This window comes from Saccopteryx bilineata, chromosome 2 (genome assembly GCF_036850765.1).
Source record: "Saccopteryx bilineata isolate mSacBil1 chromosome 2, mSacBil1_pri_phased_curated, whole genome shotgun sequence".
Lineage (NCBI taxonomy): Eukaryota > Metazoa > Chordata > Mammalia > Chiroptera > Emballonuridae > Saccopteryx > Saccopteryx bilineata.
The window spans coordinates 297,061,843-297,079,840 of NC_089491.1; the positions used below are offsets into that span (position 1 = coordinate 297,061,843).

A 17,998-nucleotide genomic window follows, 5' to 3' on the forward strand; every position below is an offset into this window, starting at 1 on the left:
CCACCACCACCACTTTCTAATTGTGTAACTTTGAGCTAATTACTTAACTTCTCTGAGCCTCAATTTTTTCAGCTATAAAAATGGAGATTATGTTATTTATTTCTTGTGAAGCTTAAATGTAAAGTGAATAGCATGGTGTTTGGTACTCTATAAATAACTTTTATTATTATTATATTAATGTCTAGGAAAGCAACTATGGTAACCTTTTAGAGAAAAGTATGTGTGATAAATAAAAGCTAACTTACAGGATAGTTTTAGAAATATATTTGAGGATACTCAACCTTAGCTAATAGTATAGCTCAATACAGTTTTGCTTTAATTAGCAAATAATGTTACTGTTATTGATTTAAGCCATAGTTAGACCAGGCCAGTTAGCTCAGTTAGTTAATGTTCCAAAATGCCAAGGCTTGAAGGTTTGATTCTCGGTCAGGGCTCATATAGGAAGCGACCAATGAGTGTACAACTAAGTGGAACAACAAAATGAATGCTTCTCTCTCTCCTTTCCTTTATCTCTCTAAAATCAATCAATTAAAATAATAATTAAAGCCGTAGTCTAACTAAAATATTAACCAAGTTTTATGTTTATAAATTATGCAGTGCTTCAGAGCAGTGTATGTTAACTGTCTTCTAATTGATTCCTCCACCTACTCCAACCAGTAGGACATACTTGAGCACCTGCTCTGCCAGGCCCTGTGCTGGTGGAGGGAGAACAGTGGCACATGAACAGCACAGTTCCTGCTCTCTGAAGTTGACTGTTTTGTGTGGATGACAACAGGAGTCACATGATAGCCACAGAATCACCACTGTGCGAGGGCTACAAAGAACAAGGATAAGGGCTGTGACAGTAAGTCACAGAGGGCTGGGTCTGGAGATGAGTGGTGTCAAGGGGAGTGGCCTCCTTGACAAAGTGGTGTATGGGCTGAGAACTGGGGGACCAGCAGGAGCCAGCCAGGGGATGCCGGGTGAGGGAGCCGGTCCAGGGTGAGCAGGGTGTGTCATGTTCCAGGAGCAAAAGGAAGGCCCGATGGGCTGCAGTGTGGAGTGAATGAAGAGAGGAGTGGGGTGGTGGTGCTGGGGAGTCGATAAAACCAAATCCATTGAGGCCTTTTAAGTGCGTATTAAGGATTTTGAAATTTACCCTAAGAGGAAACCATTCAAGGATTTTAAGTAGGGGGATGGTGAGATCAATTCATATTTGTAATTCTATACTCTGCTTGCTGGCTTGGTGGAAATGGATTAGAGGGAATTCAGAATGTGCAAGGGGTGCCCTCTGGAAGATGGTCCCTTACCCAGGGGAGGTGATAGTTGCAGGTCTAGGGGTGAGGGCAGTGGAGATGAGAAGAGGTGAACTCACTGGAGAGTTCTGTAGGAGGAAAAATGTCAGGACTAGCAGAGGGACTGAACATAGAGGAGGCAGTGGAAGTGTTATCAGAACAAAGTCAGTGTACTCTCGGTGCCCTGAAAAGCCGAAACTCAAAACAGTAGTGTTTGGAGTAAGGAAAGATTTATTTTTATTTATTTATTTTTAGTGAGAGAGAGAAAGAGAGGGAGTGAGGGAGAGGGACAGACAGTGACAGACAGGCTAGAAGGGAGAGAGATGAGAAGCATTGATTCTTTGTTGCGGCACCTTAGTTGTTCATTGATTGCTTTCTCGTATGTGCCTTGATCGGGTGCTATAGCAGAGTGAGTGACCCCTTGCTTAAGCCAGCAACCTTGGGCTCAAGCCAGCAACCTTGGGCTCAAGCCAGCAACCTTGGGCTTTAAGCCAGTGACTTTTGGGCTCAAGCCAGTGACTATGGGGTCATGTCTATGAACCAGTGCTCAAGACAATGACCTCGGGGTTCAAACCTGGGTCCTCAGCATCCCAGACCAGTGCTCTATCCATTGTGCCACCACCTGGTCAGACAGAAAAGGTTTACTGATGGAGAAGGCATCAACTGAGTAGGTGGAAGAGGTAGTAATGCCTTGAATCCATCTTAAGAAAAAACAGTTCAGGCTTCTTTTATACCAGGGGTCCCCAAACTTTTTGCACAGGGGGCCAGTTCACTGTCCCTCAGACTATTGGAGGGCCAGACTATAAAAAAAAACAACTGTGAACAAATATCTATGCATACTGCACATCTTAAAGTAAAAAATCAAAATGGGAACAAATACAATATTTAAAATAAAGAACAAATAAATTTAAATCAACAAACTGACCAGTATTTCAATGGGAACTATGCTCCTCTCACTGACCACCAATGAAAGAGGTGCCCCTTCCCAAAGTGCAGTGGGTCGGATAAATGGCCTCAGGGGGCCGTAGTTTGGGGACCCCTGTTTTATATACCAAGGGAAGGGGAAATGGGAGGGGCAGGAGATACTTGCTGACTGCAAATAGCTGGGGGCCAAAAGGGCTCTGAGGAAGATGTAAAATTTCTTTGTTCTAATCTGTCTACTCTAGTTGATGGCAGTCTGGTCATGAGGGTCCTGCAAATCTTTGAGAAATAATCATCATCTTTGTACATACTTTCCTTATCTCCTCTGGAGAGGCACCATGTGGCAAGGAGCTGTTATTTTAAAACTTGAGCCACAAGCAGATTTCCTCTAATGATTAGTATGTCTACATGCAAGAAGCTATTAACCGGAAGGCCTTGGGAACAAGGCAGGCTTGACTAAATGGAGTGAGAGGCCCAGCATTTCACTGTGTTACAGAAGAGCAAGGGACAAGGATGACCATGAAGTTTCTGGTGTGTGCAGCTGGGTGGTTAGGGAAGCCCAGAGAAGGAAAGATACATATTTAGCATAGGATAGGTGAGAAGAATCTAAGTAGAGCTCTGAAGTAAACATATGGCTATGAAGTCTGGAACACAGAGGAGAAATCTGAGCTGGAAAGGTAGATTGGGAAATTACCAATGGTATTTAAAGCCATGGAGACGGATGAGATCATCTAGGGAGACTGTAAGTGCTGAGTGATTAGAGTCCCAGGATCACAGTCAGGATTCCAATCTTTGGAGGCTGGGAAGAGGATGGCGGAGTCTGAAGAGGAACAGCAGAGAACTGAAGGAATGCCTGCCGGGAGTGTGATGTCATAGCCAACAGTGTGTCAGGGCAGCGGTCTGATGAATGCTGCCGTTTGTTTTGTAAGATGAGAGCTGATTTAGCCTCTTGTTGCTTTTGGCAAGGGCAGCTTTGTTGAGGTGGTAGAAGTGGAAACTAGATTGGAGTGCGCTGGAGTGCGTGAAGTTAAGATGCAAACGTGAACGTATGACTTCCCGGAAGTTTGGCTTTGGAGGAGTAGTTGGTGATAGTTCCAGGAGAAGAGAAGACTTTTTACATTTTTATTTTTATTTTTAAGATGGAAAAGTGGAGATGGCGACCCACTTAGAGTTGTACCTGATGAAACCAGGGTTCCTTACTTACAGGGCTAGTGTATTTAGGAAAGAATTCTCAGTGGAGATGGAGAGAGTGCTTAGCGGGGCATGAGTTTGGGAAAGCACTTCAGTGCGGGCTCTTTGGCCATGCCAAACATGGCTGCGCCTCCATAATTTGCTCCTCTTCCTAACTCTTATTTAGTATAAAGCTGCTGCCTGTCGGCCCCTCCGTATTTTCTCAATATGCTCTTCCCTCCCTGGGATCTTCCCTGCAGTGTCTCTGAACATTTCTGCCTAATTATCTAATCCCATGACATCGCTCCCCATTCCTTTGGTTTCTAGTCCTTCCTTTCTGGACCTCTTTGGCATCTAACCTTGAGGCTGAGATTTCCTATAGTGCTTCAGAGTTCTCTGAGGGAGGCAAGAATATATATATATATGAATACACACACACACACACACACACACATTGTGGATCAGCAAATAGTGTCTTACAAATATGTTAATGTTTTTCAAATATATGTAGCTGCTGGGGTTTTTTTGTGTGTGTGTGTATTTTTTTGAAGTTGGAAACGGGGAGGCAGTCAGACAGGCTCCCGCATGTGCCCAACCAGGATCCACCCGGCATGCCCACCAGGGAGCGATGCTCTGCCCATCTGGGGTGTTGCTCTTTTGCAACCAGAGCCATTTTAGCGCCTGAGGCAGAGGCCATGGAGCCATCCTCAGCTCCCAGGCCAGCTTTGCTCCAATGGAGCCTTGGCTGCGGGAGGGGAAGAGAGAGACAGAGAGGAAGGAGTGGGGGAGGGGTGGAGAAGCAGATGGGCACTTCTCCTGTGTGCCCTGGCCAGGAATCGAACCTGGGACTCCTGCACGCCAGCCCAACGCTCTACCACTGAGCCAACCAGCCAGGGCTGTAGCTGCTGTTTTTATTAATCAGAAATTCCTTAAAAGCATTACAGACTTACTAGTTGTTTTTTGTTGTGGATGTTTTCACTGAACGCTGAAAGAACTATCATAGATGTGTGTCTGCTATGTATTTGGACATTAAAAAGGCTGTTTATACTTGAAATGGTTAGGACTCATTGCTTTACAACATAAAATGTTCAGAATTGCTTCCTGTTTTTCACTGTTTTACCTTTGCTGTTCCTGTCTCTTTAATTAAGTGTGAATCACTCAGGAGCAGGAGTTGTGTTTCTTCTTCCTTTTTAAAAAAAACACCTTTCTGCTGTGGTTGGTAAGCTATGGCCCGTGGGTGGTGCCCAGCCCACTGCCTGTTTGTTTTGTAAATCCTGGCCAGCTCCGGTGGTTTTTACAGATCCCCACTTGCAAACCATCTAATGATAGGAAACACTCACTTTGAACCCCAATTAAGTGAAATGTTATTCCTCCCCAAAAGCATTCTGTTCTTCTCATTAGTAGAGCTGTACCACAAAGAGTTCTGCCGTAACCCACCCTCCCCACGGTTTTGCTTTCTGTGGTTTCAGTTACCCACCGTCAGCCACTGTCTGAAAATATTAAATGGGAAATTCTAGAAATGAACAGTTCCTAAGTTTTAAATTGCACGATATCCTGAGTAGCATGAAGAAACCTTGCACCTTCCTGCTCTGTCCCCAGCGGATATGAGTGGCCCCTTTGTCCAGCGCGTCCACACTGTGCTGTAAGCACCTGCCAGCCAGCCACTCAGCGGCCACCTCGGTTATCAGCCTGACTGTTGTCCTGTCGTAGTGCTTGTGTTCAGGCCCGTTATTCTACTTAATAAGGCCCCAAAGGCATTCACATCTTATGACAGTATATTGTTATAATTCCTCTATTTTATTACTAGTTATTGTTAACTTCTTACCCTTCCTAATTTATAAATTCAGCTTTATCATAACCATGCATGGATAGGAAACAGCATAGTCTATGTAGGGTTCAGTTCTGCCTGCAGTTTCAGACATCCACAGGGGATCTCAGAATGTATCTCCCATGGATAAGGAGGAGACTACTAGATTTAATTATTTTTATAGTTTGAATTTTGTCAATAAAATTTTGGGGTGTTTTTTAGAAAACAAATTTGTTATGTAAATACCTGTATAATATCCTCCACTTTGCCTCTTAACTTGCATGCCTAAAATGTTTATAATCTGATCCTTTATAGAATAAGTTTACTGACCCCTGCCTTAGAGTAGTAGTTTCCACTTTTGTCTGCACATCTGAATTATCACAGGATCTTTAAAATGTATATATATAAGGTCTACCGGAAAGTTCTGTCCGTTTTTGGAATAAAACAAAATACAAATTTTTCTTGCCGTCAATAAACTTTATTGAATAATATAATTGCAATTATTATTAATGATTTCTTGCCAGCATGAGGGCAATTTGTATATCCCATTTTTGAAAAATGTTTTATCTTTTGATGCGAAAAATTGAACCAGTGCTTGCTTGATATCATCTCCATTTTTGAATTTTTTGCCCTTCAAAAAATTTCGTAAGGACAAAAACAAGTGATAGTCAGAGGGTGCTAAGTCCGGGGAATATGGTGGATGCGACAGACATGCTTCTGCAGCATTTCTTCCTTGTTGAAATTCTTAAAAATTACAGTGGCGTAAATGAACTTTATCAGTAGCCAGGGGTACACTATCACCTCACACATAAGACTAACGTGAATCAACTTTGTTTTAGTTAATTTGCTACGTAGTATGTATACATTAAGTGATAAAAATAGAGAGGCACACATGCGCCAAATAAACATGTGCTTACGTGTCGAAACTTGTTGTGATAGAAATGGACAGAACTTTCCGGTAGACCTTATATATATATAAATTCGTCTGCCCTAGAGACTGAGAGTCAGTTCATCTGGATGGAGTCTGGGAACCTATATATTTTACACAAGCTATGTAGTTGTTTGGGAATCACTGCCTTTTAATGCATTCGTAGAGTTGAACTCTAAGGGATAATGCGGTGAATTTTGAATTAGATATCAGAGGACAATGTATTAGTTTTAATTTCAGCATTTATGAACTGTGGCATCTTATTGAAGTAATTAAGGACTTGGTCTGCAGATTTTTAAAACAACTTTCTAGTTTCTTTGTTTATTGTTTTGCTTTATCCCAGGGATCGGGAACCTTTTTGGCAGAGAGAGCCATGAATGCCACATATTTTAAAATGTAATTCCGTGAGAGCCATACAGTGACTATGTACGTTACACATTATCCAGTAAAAATTTGGTGTTGTCTCAGAGGACAGCTGTGATTGGCTCCAGCTACCTGCAAACATGAGCATGAGTGGTAGGAAATGAATGGATTGTAATACATGAGAATATTTTATATTTTTAACGTTATTATTATTATTATTTTTTTTTTGTATTTTTCCGAAGCCAGAAATGGGGAGGCAGTCAGACAGACTCCCATATGCGCCCGACCGGGATTCACCCGGCTCGCCCACCAGGGGCGATGCTCTGCCCATCCGGGGCATCGCTCTGTTGTGACCAGAGCCACTCTAGCACCTGAGGCAGAGGCCACAGAGCCATCCTCAGCGCCCGGGCAAACTTCACTCCAATGGAGCCCTGGCTGCGGGAGGGGAAGAGAGAGACAGAGAGGAAGGAGAGGGGGAGGGGTGGAGAAGCAGATGGGCACTTCTCCTGTGTGCCCTGGCTGGGAATCGAACCCGGGACTCCTGCACGCCAGGCCGACACTCCACCACTGAGCCAACCAGCCAGGGCTTAACGTTATTATTATTTTTATTAAAGATTTGTCTGCGAGCCAGATGCAGCCATCAAAAGAGCCACATCGGGCTCACGAGCCATAGGTTCCCGACCCCTGCTTTATCCTCTACAATGGTAGTTTTACCTTTTGGGATTCATAAGAACCTTCCCCCTAGAAAAGTGTACTGCATAAATGTTCCATGACTGCCATAACAAATTACTAAGAAGCACATAAAACAACAGACCTTTATTCTCTCACATTTTGGGAGGCTAAAAGTTCAAGTCTCCGTGTCAGCAATCTTGCCCGAGGCTCTAGGGGAGATTCCTGACCTCTTCCAGCTTCTGGTCGCTACAGCTTCCCTGGGCTTGTGGCTGCATCACTTGTCTGCCTCCCGAGTCACAGTGTCCCTTCTCTTCTCTGTGTCTGTTCTGTATGTGTCTTATTAGGTAGGAAGAAAGAGAGGTGAGAAGCATCAACTCACAGTTGCCTCACTTTAGTTGTTCACTGAACGCTGAATCAACTTGTTGTTGATTTGGGAACCATCCTGATGATCCAGAGTAAGCTCCTCCTCTCAAGATTGTTTATTTAGTCACATCTTTTACCATATAAAATAATATTCATAGATCCTGGGGATTTGACATAGACATCCTGTGGGGTGGAGGTGAAGCACATTTTTTGGCCTACCACACATAGCACCTTTGCACGTGCTGTCAATTTTACAGACAATTTCAAGGGGTTTATAACTCTTTAAAGTTTGTATATGGACCCATGGACTCTGGGTGTGAACTCTGTGCTCAGTGAGAACCTTACACTTATTGTGTATTCTAATTATGTAGTCCTTTTATTCTCTCCTCCAAGTCATGTTCTTACATTCGTCATCATAGTAATACCAATCTTGAAATGATGTGGGGGTTTTTTGTGACCTTAGAGCTTTCTGAGTTTTTCTGATTCCTTTAGAAACTGTTTATCTTCTGATAAGACTTACAGTTAAAAGAACCTTTCCTGTGCCTTTTTACTTCGTCCTGTACAAGGAGACTAAGTTCTCTGCAAACCATAGATAACTGATAATGCCTCCAGCGAGAAGAGTAGCTTACCTCGATGGAGTACCTGATGGGCCAGGCCTTTTTTAGCAAGTGCTTACATGTGGCTTCTTATGAAATACTAAAATCAGTCCTCAGAGGGAGGAATATCCACTCCATTATTTAAGTGAGAAAATGAAGATGAGGGGAAGTGAAGTAATTTGGGTGGTACAGCTTTGCTGGGTGATAGAGTAGCCAGGGACAGCTGGCCTTTGAATGAAGGTCTTCTGGAGCCCATGCTATTTTCATTATGCCATGAACACATAGCACACTTCCCTTTTAGTTGAATGGGTAGTAATCTCCTTAGACAGGAGCTACCTATGCTTTGGTTCCAGGGCTCAGTGGACCAGGATTTCAGTCAGATTTATAGTGCTTACTTGCAGTATTACCTTCTATATATCTTCTCTGACCCTCAGCTTTAAAAGTAAGACTGATACCTACCTGGCTTGTGCACCTTACAGTGCTGCTGTTGCAATGGAGAGAATGCACACGAAAGCTCTTCAAGATAGGAAAATGTACTGCTGTGTAATGCAGTTATTAGTTTCTCATTAGCTATCAGTGAACAACTAAAGTAAAGCAACTGTGAGTTGATGCTTCTCATCTCTCTTTCTTCCTACCTGTTCTCTCTTATTAAAAAAATTTGATTCTCATTTGATTATAATTTTATCAATAGTACTTTCGTTCTCTACTAGCCTAGATTTCAAGGTTTGGGAATGTAGTCACACCTCATCCAGAGGCTATATATTAGCTCCAACTATGAGTTTCTTAAGACCTCTTGGGCATTTGGCTAGTGTGAATGCTTATGTCTGCTTTCTGCCCTTTCATTTTAAGGGGCATCCCTAGCTTTGTCTAGCTCACCTCCACTTAGGATATCCATGTTCATGGTATTTTCTGAACACTGCTCTTTTCTAGGTGAGTTTTTCAGTCCTCTCATTGCCTACTTTGCCTTGGGTGTGGGGTCTGAGACTGGGGTCTGGAGGCTCTTCCCCTTTTCTCGGTCACCCTCCCCCAGTTTCTTCACACCCTCATTCATCCATAGATATCGAAAGCTAAGATCTCACCACTCTTATTTCACTTTACTAATTACAACCTCCTGTTAGCTTTGCTCTTTAATTTCAGGATATAAAGTTACTAAAGACACTCTTTTTTACAAAAATATTCACCATCTCCCCTTTAACAAAAAACTGTTCTCTCTCATCCCCACAGCCTAGCCCATCCCTCCACATATGTCATGTCAGTTCCTTCACCTGCTGGCTTTGTGTGGTTTATAAGATGTTACGCAGAATTCCGGTGCCTAGTTGTACGGTAACCTGGTTGGAATAGTTCATTAGAGAACCCTCAATGTCAGTATTTTTAGATCTTTTCTCTAGAGCTGGTCAGATTTTCTAGAGAAGACTTTCCAGAGCCCTGGCTGCCATATTCTGGGACTGAGTAGGTGAAAAGAAAGACGAGCATTAGATACGTGGGTCTGTTTCCCATAAGCACATTCTCACTTAGGCCTCCTGCTGGCTGTGCTAGTATCATCTGTTATTTAACCTCACTCTGATTTTACCCCAGGCCTATAATGACCTAACTCATTTTGAACTCTCTAACGTAGTGGTTCTTTAATGGGATGGAGGTGGAAATACATAGGGTTTTGGGGATGTAACAGACTATTGGCTGGGGTGCTAAAAGTTTTGAAGTTCTAATGGCTGCAGGAACAATTGCTTTTCCCAAGATATTAATAGTTCTCCCTTTTGAAAACAGTGTAAGTTTATTACCGTATTTTCCCATGTATAAGACGCTCTCTTGTATAAGACACACTTTAATTTTGGGGCCTGAAATTTGAAAAAAAATGTATTACATATTGAACTCAGGTTTTATTCATCATAAAATTCATACAACTCCTTGTCACTGTCAAAACTCCCATCCATTAGCTTGTCCTCATCTGTGTCTGATGACGAATCACTGTCTTCATATATTGCCTCGTCCTCAGTTCCATCTATGGCATTTGAAATGCCACAACCACTGTATAAGACATACCCAGTTTTTAGACACCAAATTTTTCACATAAGGGTGCGTCTTATACATGGGGAATATGGTAATTAATTTATTTCTTGCACGCACACAACGTAATTCAACATCTGTTCACACTACAGATTGATCCCCCCTAACGTCTAGTTACTATCCATCAACCATACAGCTGACCCTTTTGTCCAGCCTCCAATCCCCTTCCCCTCTGGTACCCGCTGATCTTGTTCTCTGTGTCTATGAGTTTGGTTTAATATGTCGGTTTAAAAATATATACATATACCAGATAGTTACTTACCAGTCATTACCTTTGGCTTTCCTGTTCTTTAATTCAGGCTTGCCAGTGATGATTTTGATTTTATTGATATTTGGAATTGGCAATTCTATTCTGAAGTGCTCTTTTAAGCAGGTGGCTAGGGTGGAAGCAAGATGGCCAGTGAGGAGGTCGCTGCAGAAGTCCAGGAAAGAGTGAGTGGATGCTTGAGAGTAAGGGCAGACATAGAGGATGCAGGATGTGTTTTGGAGGCAGAGACCACGTGACTTAGAGATGGATTGAGTGTGGAGAACTACGGAAAGAAGGAGCCAAAGGTGGTCTTAGGTTTTGTCTTGAGCTGACGTGTGAATGACAGTGTCCTTGGTTGAAATAGAGGAGCCTAGGGTAAAGAGCTGGTTCTGTGTTGAGCGTATTAAATTTAAGATGCCTGCATTCTGGGCCCAATGCTGATTTTTTTTTCTTGGACACCCCCATTACCTCTTTAGACTTGGTTATTATTCAGTTGGTATGCAAAACAAAAAACAAAAAAATCACACTAAATTCTTGGGTGGTATGCTTCTGCACCCTCCTTTTTGCTGCTGTCCACCAACCATATTTGTTGAAGACTTTGGTACGTGGCTTGTCCACCCCAGTTCCTGGCATAATCATGGGCAACTTCAGGGTCTCTGTGAGCAAATCACACAAATTACTGCCTTCAAAGTTCTCTGACCTGTAGCAGGCCAACAGTGACAGCATAATACAGTGGTTGTGAATTTCATTCTCTTATTTCCTAACTGCATAACTTTGAAAATACTGCTTACCCTTTTGTGTCTCATTTTCCTCAATTGTAAATTGGGGATAATGGTATCTGTACACTTCGGATTTTGTGAAGATTGAATAAGAAAATAATGTAAATTATTTTCTGTTACTAATTATAAATGCCTGGCATATAGTAAGATTTCTATAAATGTTATCTATTAAGATTATTGGTATTTAATTACATATCCACTTAATAATATATACTATTATTCTTTTAGTTAATCAACCCCTTCAAAAGCTATATCTTGAGCCTCACCTCCTCAAGTTAAAACTACTAATTTTAAGTGCCAAAAAAAGGGGGCATTGAACCACAATTTCCTAATATGTTCAGTATACTTGCTTAAAGAAATAATCAAACAGAGCTCATCAGTGCTTCAATTCCAGTGGGTCTTATTTACAAGTGTACATGAGATTTACCCAGGGTTTTTTTTCAAAATGTCTGGGCCTTCTGGGAGTTTGAATGGGATGGGTAAGGGTGGAGATGGGGAGTAGTGTCAAATACCTCTATTATATCGTCCTCCCTCCGTTTTCTTTTAGTAAATAACCCCTTGCTTGGTTCCTTTCCTCACCAGTCTCCCCTCCATTAATTAAAACGTGAAGCTCCTTTCTCATGGCCACCCTTAATTATGTTCTCATTCTGTTTTTATCTTGCCCTGTTTGCTCTGCTACACTCTAACTCTGGATGAACCCAATCCAATCTGCCTCCACGTTGGGTACTGAAAGCCCCGGTTTTGAGTTACGTGAGATCCTTAGGTGTGCTCTTTTGCTCTTTCAGTCATTACTATTCATATTAGAATACCTGACCTTATGTTACACAGTAGGCATATGACTCTTTTAGTTAATATGATTTCAAAAGTGAGTTCAACTTTCATATAATCCGGTTGCCCAGGACCTCTGTGATTCTAACGCTTGTCTTATTTATTTTCACAAACTGTTTTTAGTGGCATTAATGATATTATTGTTTTCATTTTCACAATCTGTTTTTAGTGGCATTAATGATATTATTGTTTCATAAATGAGAAAACTGAGGCAGAGGATGGTAAAATAGATTGTGGCATCAGCTTGCAAGCATAAACTTTTTTGAACTTGGAAAGATAAGCTATTCTGGTCATGTATTAAGCAACTTTTCCTCTCCACATTATTCTGTCTTGGGGTCAGTATAATGACTTGAGCATCACTGTTTTAAGAGAATTTGTTTATCACAATATTATTTTATTTATTTATTTATTTTGAAGCTGGAAATGGGGAGAGACAGACAGACTCCCGCATGCGCCCGACCGGTATCCACCCGGCACGCCCACCAGGGGGTGACGCTCTGCCCACCAGGGGGCGATGCTCTGCTCCTCCGTAGCACTGTTGAGACCAGAGCCACTCTAGCGCCTGGGGCAGAGGCCAAGGAGCCATCCCCAGCGCCCGGGCCATCTTTGCTCCAATGAAGCCTCGGCTGCGGGAGGGGAAGAGAGAGACAGAGAGCAAGGAGAGGGGGAGGGGTGGAGAAGCAGATGGGCGCTTCTCCTGTGTGCCCTGGCCGGAAATCGAACCCGGGACTTCTACACGCCAGGCCGACGCTCTACCACTGAGCCAACCGGCCAGGGCCGCTTAAGAGAATTTGTGATGAATTATTCTTTTTAAAATTTTCTTTTTGAGATGTAAAATGTCCTGAAATTCTAGTCTATAACTTTTGGGGGAGGTTTATTGGTGTGTGTGTGTAATTGGTGATAATTTTATGCTTTCGTTTTTAACAAGAATTTAAAAAATTCTGTTACAACCAGAAGACTTCTCTTCCAGTCTTTATTCAGGTTTCCTTTATTCCCTTGGGAAATAGTGGACCTGATCCAATTTTTTTTGAGAATTCATGTCATAGAACAGTATATTAAAATATTTTTTTTCTTTTCCTTCCTTTTATTAAGTGGGAGGTGGGACGGCAGAGAGAGAGTCTCTCACATGAGATCCCACCGGGATCCACTAAGCAAGGCCTCTATGGGGTGATGCTCTGCCCATCTGGGGCGTTGCTCTGTTGCTTGGCAACCGAGCTATTTTAGTGCCTGAGGTGAGGCCATGGAGCCATCAGCGCCTGGGGCCAGCTTGCTCTAACCATTTGAACCATGGCTGTGGGAGAAGAGGAGGGGTGGGGGAGGCGTAGAGAAGCAGATGGTTGCTGCTTTTGTGTGCCCTGACCAGATTGAACCTGGGACTTCCATATGCCAGGCTGATGCTTTACTGCTGAGCCATTCAGTCAGGGAATATTTTGTTTTTCTAATAAAGTTCAATGTATATAATTGTGAGTATGCAAAACACCAAGTTTATTCTTGTATTATTATTTATTAATTATTTTATTATTTTCCACATATGAACAACTGTATGTTCAGCCCACCTGAAAATTTTCTTAACATAAAATTTTAAGATCTTGAAAATGAATGGATGCCTTGCTAAAATAAATGAATTTTAATAGAAAGAATAAATTAGCAGACTCTTCTCAAAGGAGCTCCTATGAAGAGTTCCACTATAGTGTGAGGAGCTCAACTAATATATTGTGGTGAAGGGAGGCTGGGGGAAGTGAAGCAGGTGGGCTCCTTGTGTCCTCATCCCTATTTCATCCAGGACGATTAGCTACAGGTGGCTTGACTTCTTTCCTTGTGGTAGTGAGTGAGATGAGTGAATATTTGTGTGTAATCAGCCTTTGATAATTCATGTCAGCCATTTTAGAAATCCTAAAAGCTTCTTTGTAGAATACCACTATTTTACCTTAGAGTGTACACATAGATTTTGGTGCAATGACTTCATCTGGAGATTTTTAATAAATGTAACATAGTTCTTTTCTTTTTTTTAAATGAAAATACTTTATACATTTTATAATATTTGCATATTTTATTATAATTCAAAATCTGAAGGGCTTTGGAAATCACTTTGTAATGGTGATCAATATTAATAGTTTGGAATTTATGCTCCCGGACTTTTCTCAATGTATTAAATAACAAATTTTCTTCCTTCTTTAGAACTATGTTATCATGCTGTGTATTCTGTTTTATGATTTGCTCTGTTTACTTGACAACAAGTTAGGTTAGGGTACAGAGGTACCCTCCATTCTTTTAATGGGTTTCTACTTTTGTATTATATCTTAATTTTCTTATGCAGTCTCCTTTTGATGAACATTTAAGTTGAAATAATCATCTTTATGCATATATATTTGCCTCTTTGGACAGATGTTTCTGTAAGATAAATTTTAAGAAGTAGAACTTCTAGCTCAAAAGGCATGACCATTTTATATTTTAACAGATGTTTTGGGGATCTGCAAAATGTTATACCAATGTCCTGATTTTTATAGGAAATAAAGTTCTAAACTTGTAGAAATTTTGTGTCATTATTAATGTATACCAGTTTTTCTAACATAAGATTTTTAGTAATGTAAAAGTCTTTATAGTGACAGCTTGTTTATTCTTACAGTGATGGAATGGGGCGATGATATTAAAACAATTTCAAAAGATGAAGCAGTCATGTTGGTGAATCATCAGGCAACAGGAGACGTGTGTACTCTGATGATGTGCCTCCAGGACAAAGGACTGGTAAGCCATCTGATGGCAGAGGCGGCAGCAGGAAGGGGCGGGTGACACAGAAGCAATTCAGTATCTTGTTATGGTTCAGAACATAGACTTTTTTTTTCTGACAGAGACAGAGAGAGAGAGAGAGAGAGAGAGAGATAGGGGCAGATAGGAAGGGAGAGTGATGAAAAGCATCAATTCTGCATTGCAGCTCTTTAGTTTCCATAATTGTTCATTGATTGCTTTCTCATATGTGCCTTGACCCCGGGGGCTATAGTAGAGCAAGTTACCCCTTGTTCAAGCCAGTGACCTTGGACTCAAGCAGTGACCTTGGGCTTCAAGCTAGTGACCTTTGGACTCAAGCCAGCAACCGTGGGGTCATGTCTATGATCCCATGTTCAAGCCAGCAACCTTGCGCTCAAGCTGGTGAGCATATACTAAAGCTGGATGAGCCTGCACTCAAGCTGGCGACCTGAGGGTTTCGAACCTGGGTCTTCTGCATCCCAGTCTAATGCTCTATCCATTGCACCACCGCCTGGTCAGGCTGGAACATAGACTTTAATATGTATACTTTTCCTGAAAATTTAGCAAACTTAAAAGAAGAAAATATATACTTCTAAGTCACTCCAGGAGAGTAATTTAGAGACTTAAAAAAAAAAATAACATGGATAGTATGAATTATAGCTCCATAAAGCTGTCTAAAAAACTGAGATGAAAGCAAAATGAATATGGTTAAATGGGGGGGCTGTCTTGAGGTGAAGTGGCAGATTACCAGTGCGAGAAAAACAGACACACAAAGCAGTGTTGCTTAAGACAGAAGAGTAAAGTTGGTCAGTGAACTTGGTGGACTTGGGGATCTTCAGCCAAAGGAAAAGAAGGTAAATATTATTTTGGATTTCATTTACAAAGCATATTGAAAGGAAAAATATCAGGCTCCTTTTATATTTAGTATTACTAAGGCTCTGTTTGAACTGTTGATTTACATTGCTTATGTTGATAACTAAAATATATGTATATACTGGGTGGGTTTAAAATAAATTCTCTGTGGCATTAAAGAAATTATCACCTTAGAAGTTAAAGAGGTTCTATTCCTAGAAAATATAGAAAACATATAAAATCAGTTGAGCAAATATTTGGTCTAATAGGAAATAACCAATTTAGTAGATGTTTACTAAGTGCTTTATATTCATGGTCAGTGACTGTAAATATAAAACACCATCCTATGAGATACTTTCCTGCTTTTAAAGCAGCTAACAGGCCAGTGATAAGTGGAGGGAGAGTATAGCAAACAATACATTTGCAAAGTGATAAGTATTCCGGTGTCCTGAGCTCACGATGTACATGATGGATATGGAAAACTTTGTGGAGAGAAGAACACATAAACTTGAGCTTGAAGAAGTAGAATTTAGTAAGGCAGAATAGTGAAAAACAAGGGCCTTCTTCTTTAGTGAGACAGTCTTGGCCAAAATACCACGGCAAGAATAAACCTGGTGAGCTTGGGTCCTAGAGATTTTGATTCAGTAGGTCAGGGGTCAGAAAATGAGGTGAGTCAAGGAAAATATGTTTATTATAGAATTTGTTTTTCTTGCTTATCTGAAAAGCAGAGGCTTAATCTTGCTGGAATGTGGAATAAATTTAATCCTTGCTTCTATTCAGAATCTTGAATTGTTAAAATACAGTGTGTCTGTATAGTCATGGTGCACTTTTGACCGGTCACAGGGAAGCAACAAAAGACAACAGAAATGTGAAATCTGCACCAAATAAAAGGAAAACTCTCCCAGTTTCATACCTATTTAGTGCAGTTTGATGTGGGCTCATGCGCAGATTTTTTAGGGCTCCTTAGGTAGCTATCCCGTATAGCCTCTACAGACTTGTCACTGACTGATGGCCTACCAGAACAGGGTTTCTCCACCAAACTGCCGGTTTCCTTCAACTGCTTATCCCACCGAGTAATGTTATTCCTATGTGGTGGCACTTCATTATAAACACGCCGATATTCACGTTGCACTTTGGTCACGGATTTGAATTTAGTGAGCCACAGAACACACTGAACTTTCCTCTGAACCGTCCACATCTCGACTGGCATGGCCGTGGGCTGCTCCGCTGTATACACGGTGTTACATCATCATCTGCGCATGTGCACATGCTGCCACATCATCCTACAGAAACTGGGAGGCTTTTCCTTTTATTTGGTGCAGATTTCACATTTCTGTTGTCTTTTGTTGCTTTCCTGTGACCGGTCAAAAGTGCATCATGACTTTACGGACACATTGTACTATCACTGTGTAGATATATTTGTACTTCTAGTAATATTTATTGCCTGTCCCCTAAAACCATGATGTTAAAATTTTGTAAAACTAGTTTATTTGGCTTTGTATAAAAAAAATGCCTAATTAACATTTTTATTTTTACTGATATGGTAATTACATTATAATGATTATTCAGTATAATCATTGTCTTTAATTAGTTTTGAATCTCAAAAAATGATTAAAATGGTCAATATAGACATGCCTAACATTATTAATTATTACTCTAACTCCAGTTTGGCATAGATAATAACTATTAACCAGAATATAGTTAATCTGAAATTCATCAGTCATGTGGACAAAAGAAAGTTTTATTTGTTTGCTTTTATAAAAAGATTTCAGTTAGTTTGTCTTAGTTTCATTATTAGTTATACTAAACATTTTTAGGATCTAATATTACCAAACAGTTTGATATCTTGAAGAATTTTTTTAATCTTCTTTCATGAAGGAGTAATTGAGAAATACAAAGCTGGAAGTATTATAATCTTTACCTCTTGCCTAATAAGTTAGGGCAGTATTAACTTATGTTTACAAGTTCACTTGATTTATTGCATGATTCATGGTACATTCAAAGAAAGTACTCTTCAACACTTAAAAGTTGTCTATAGTCATGTTTCTTCCATTTAACTTTAATTATTTCCTGTTTTTAAATATGTTAGGTTGTTGCTCAAATGATGTGGTTGATGGATCATATTTTTAAGTACACAAACTTTGGAATAGTTTCTCTAATACACGGAGACTTCTTTATAAGACAGGTAAGTAATGAGCATATTTTTTCCCACATTGATGGCCTGATCATTGTATAGAGAGGCTTAACAAAACCAATTATAATAGGTGAATTCAGGGAGCCCTTCCTCTGATTCTTTGTTCCCTAAATAATTTATTTCAGTCTGAACCTGAGTATGCATGAGCATTAAAATGCTGATAATGTACCTAATCTTTATTTTCCTTCTCCCTTC

The 17,998-nt window shown here is 40.7% G+C and overlaps 1 protein-coding gene across 4 annotated transcripts in view; it reads left to right on the top strand.

Moving 5' to 3' along the window:
• LPGAT1 (lysophosphatidylglycerol acyltransferase 1) overlaps positions 1-17,998 on the top strand; it is a 114,997-nt gene that overhangs the window by 59,763 nt on the left and 37,236 nt on the right. For all 4 annotated transcript variants that reach the window (XM_066261421.1, XM_066261420.1, XM_066261418.1 and 1 more), the window contains 2 exons: positions 14,639-14,757; positions 17,699-17,794. In XM_066261421.1, coding sequence (XP_066117518.1) covers positions 14,639-14,757; positions 17,699-17,794 — 215 coding nt within the window. The remainder of the gene's footprint in view (positions 1-14,638; positions 14,758-17,698; positions 17,795-17,998) is intronic.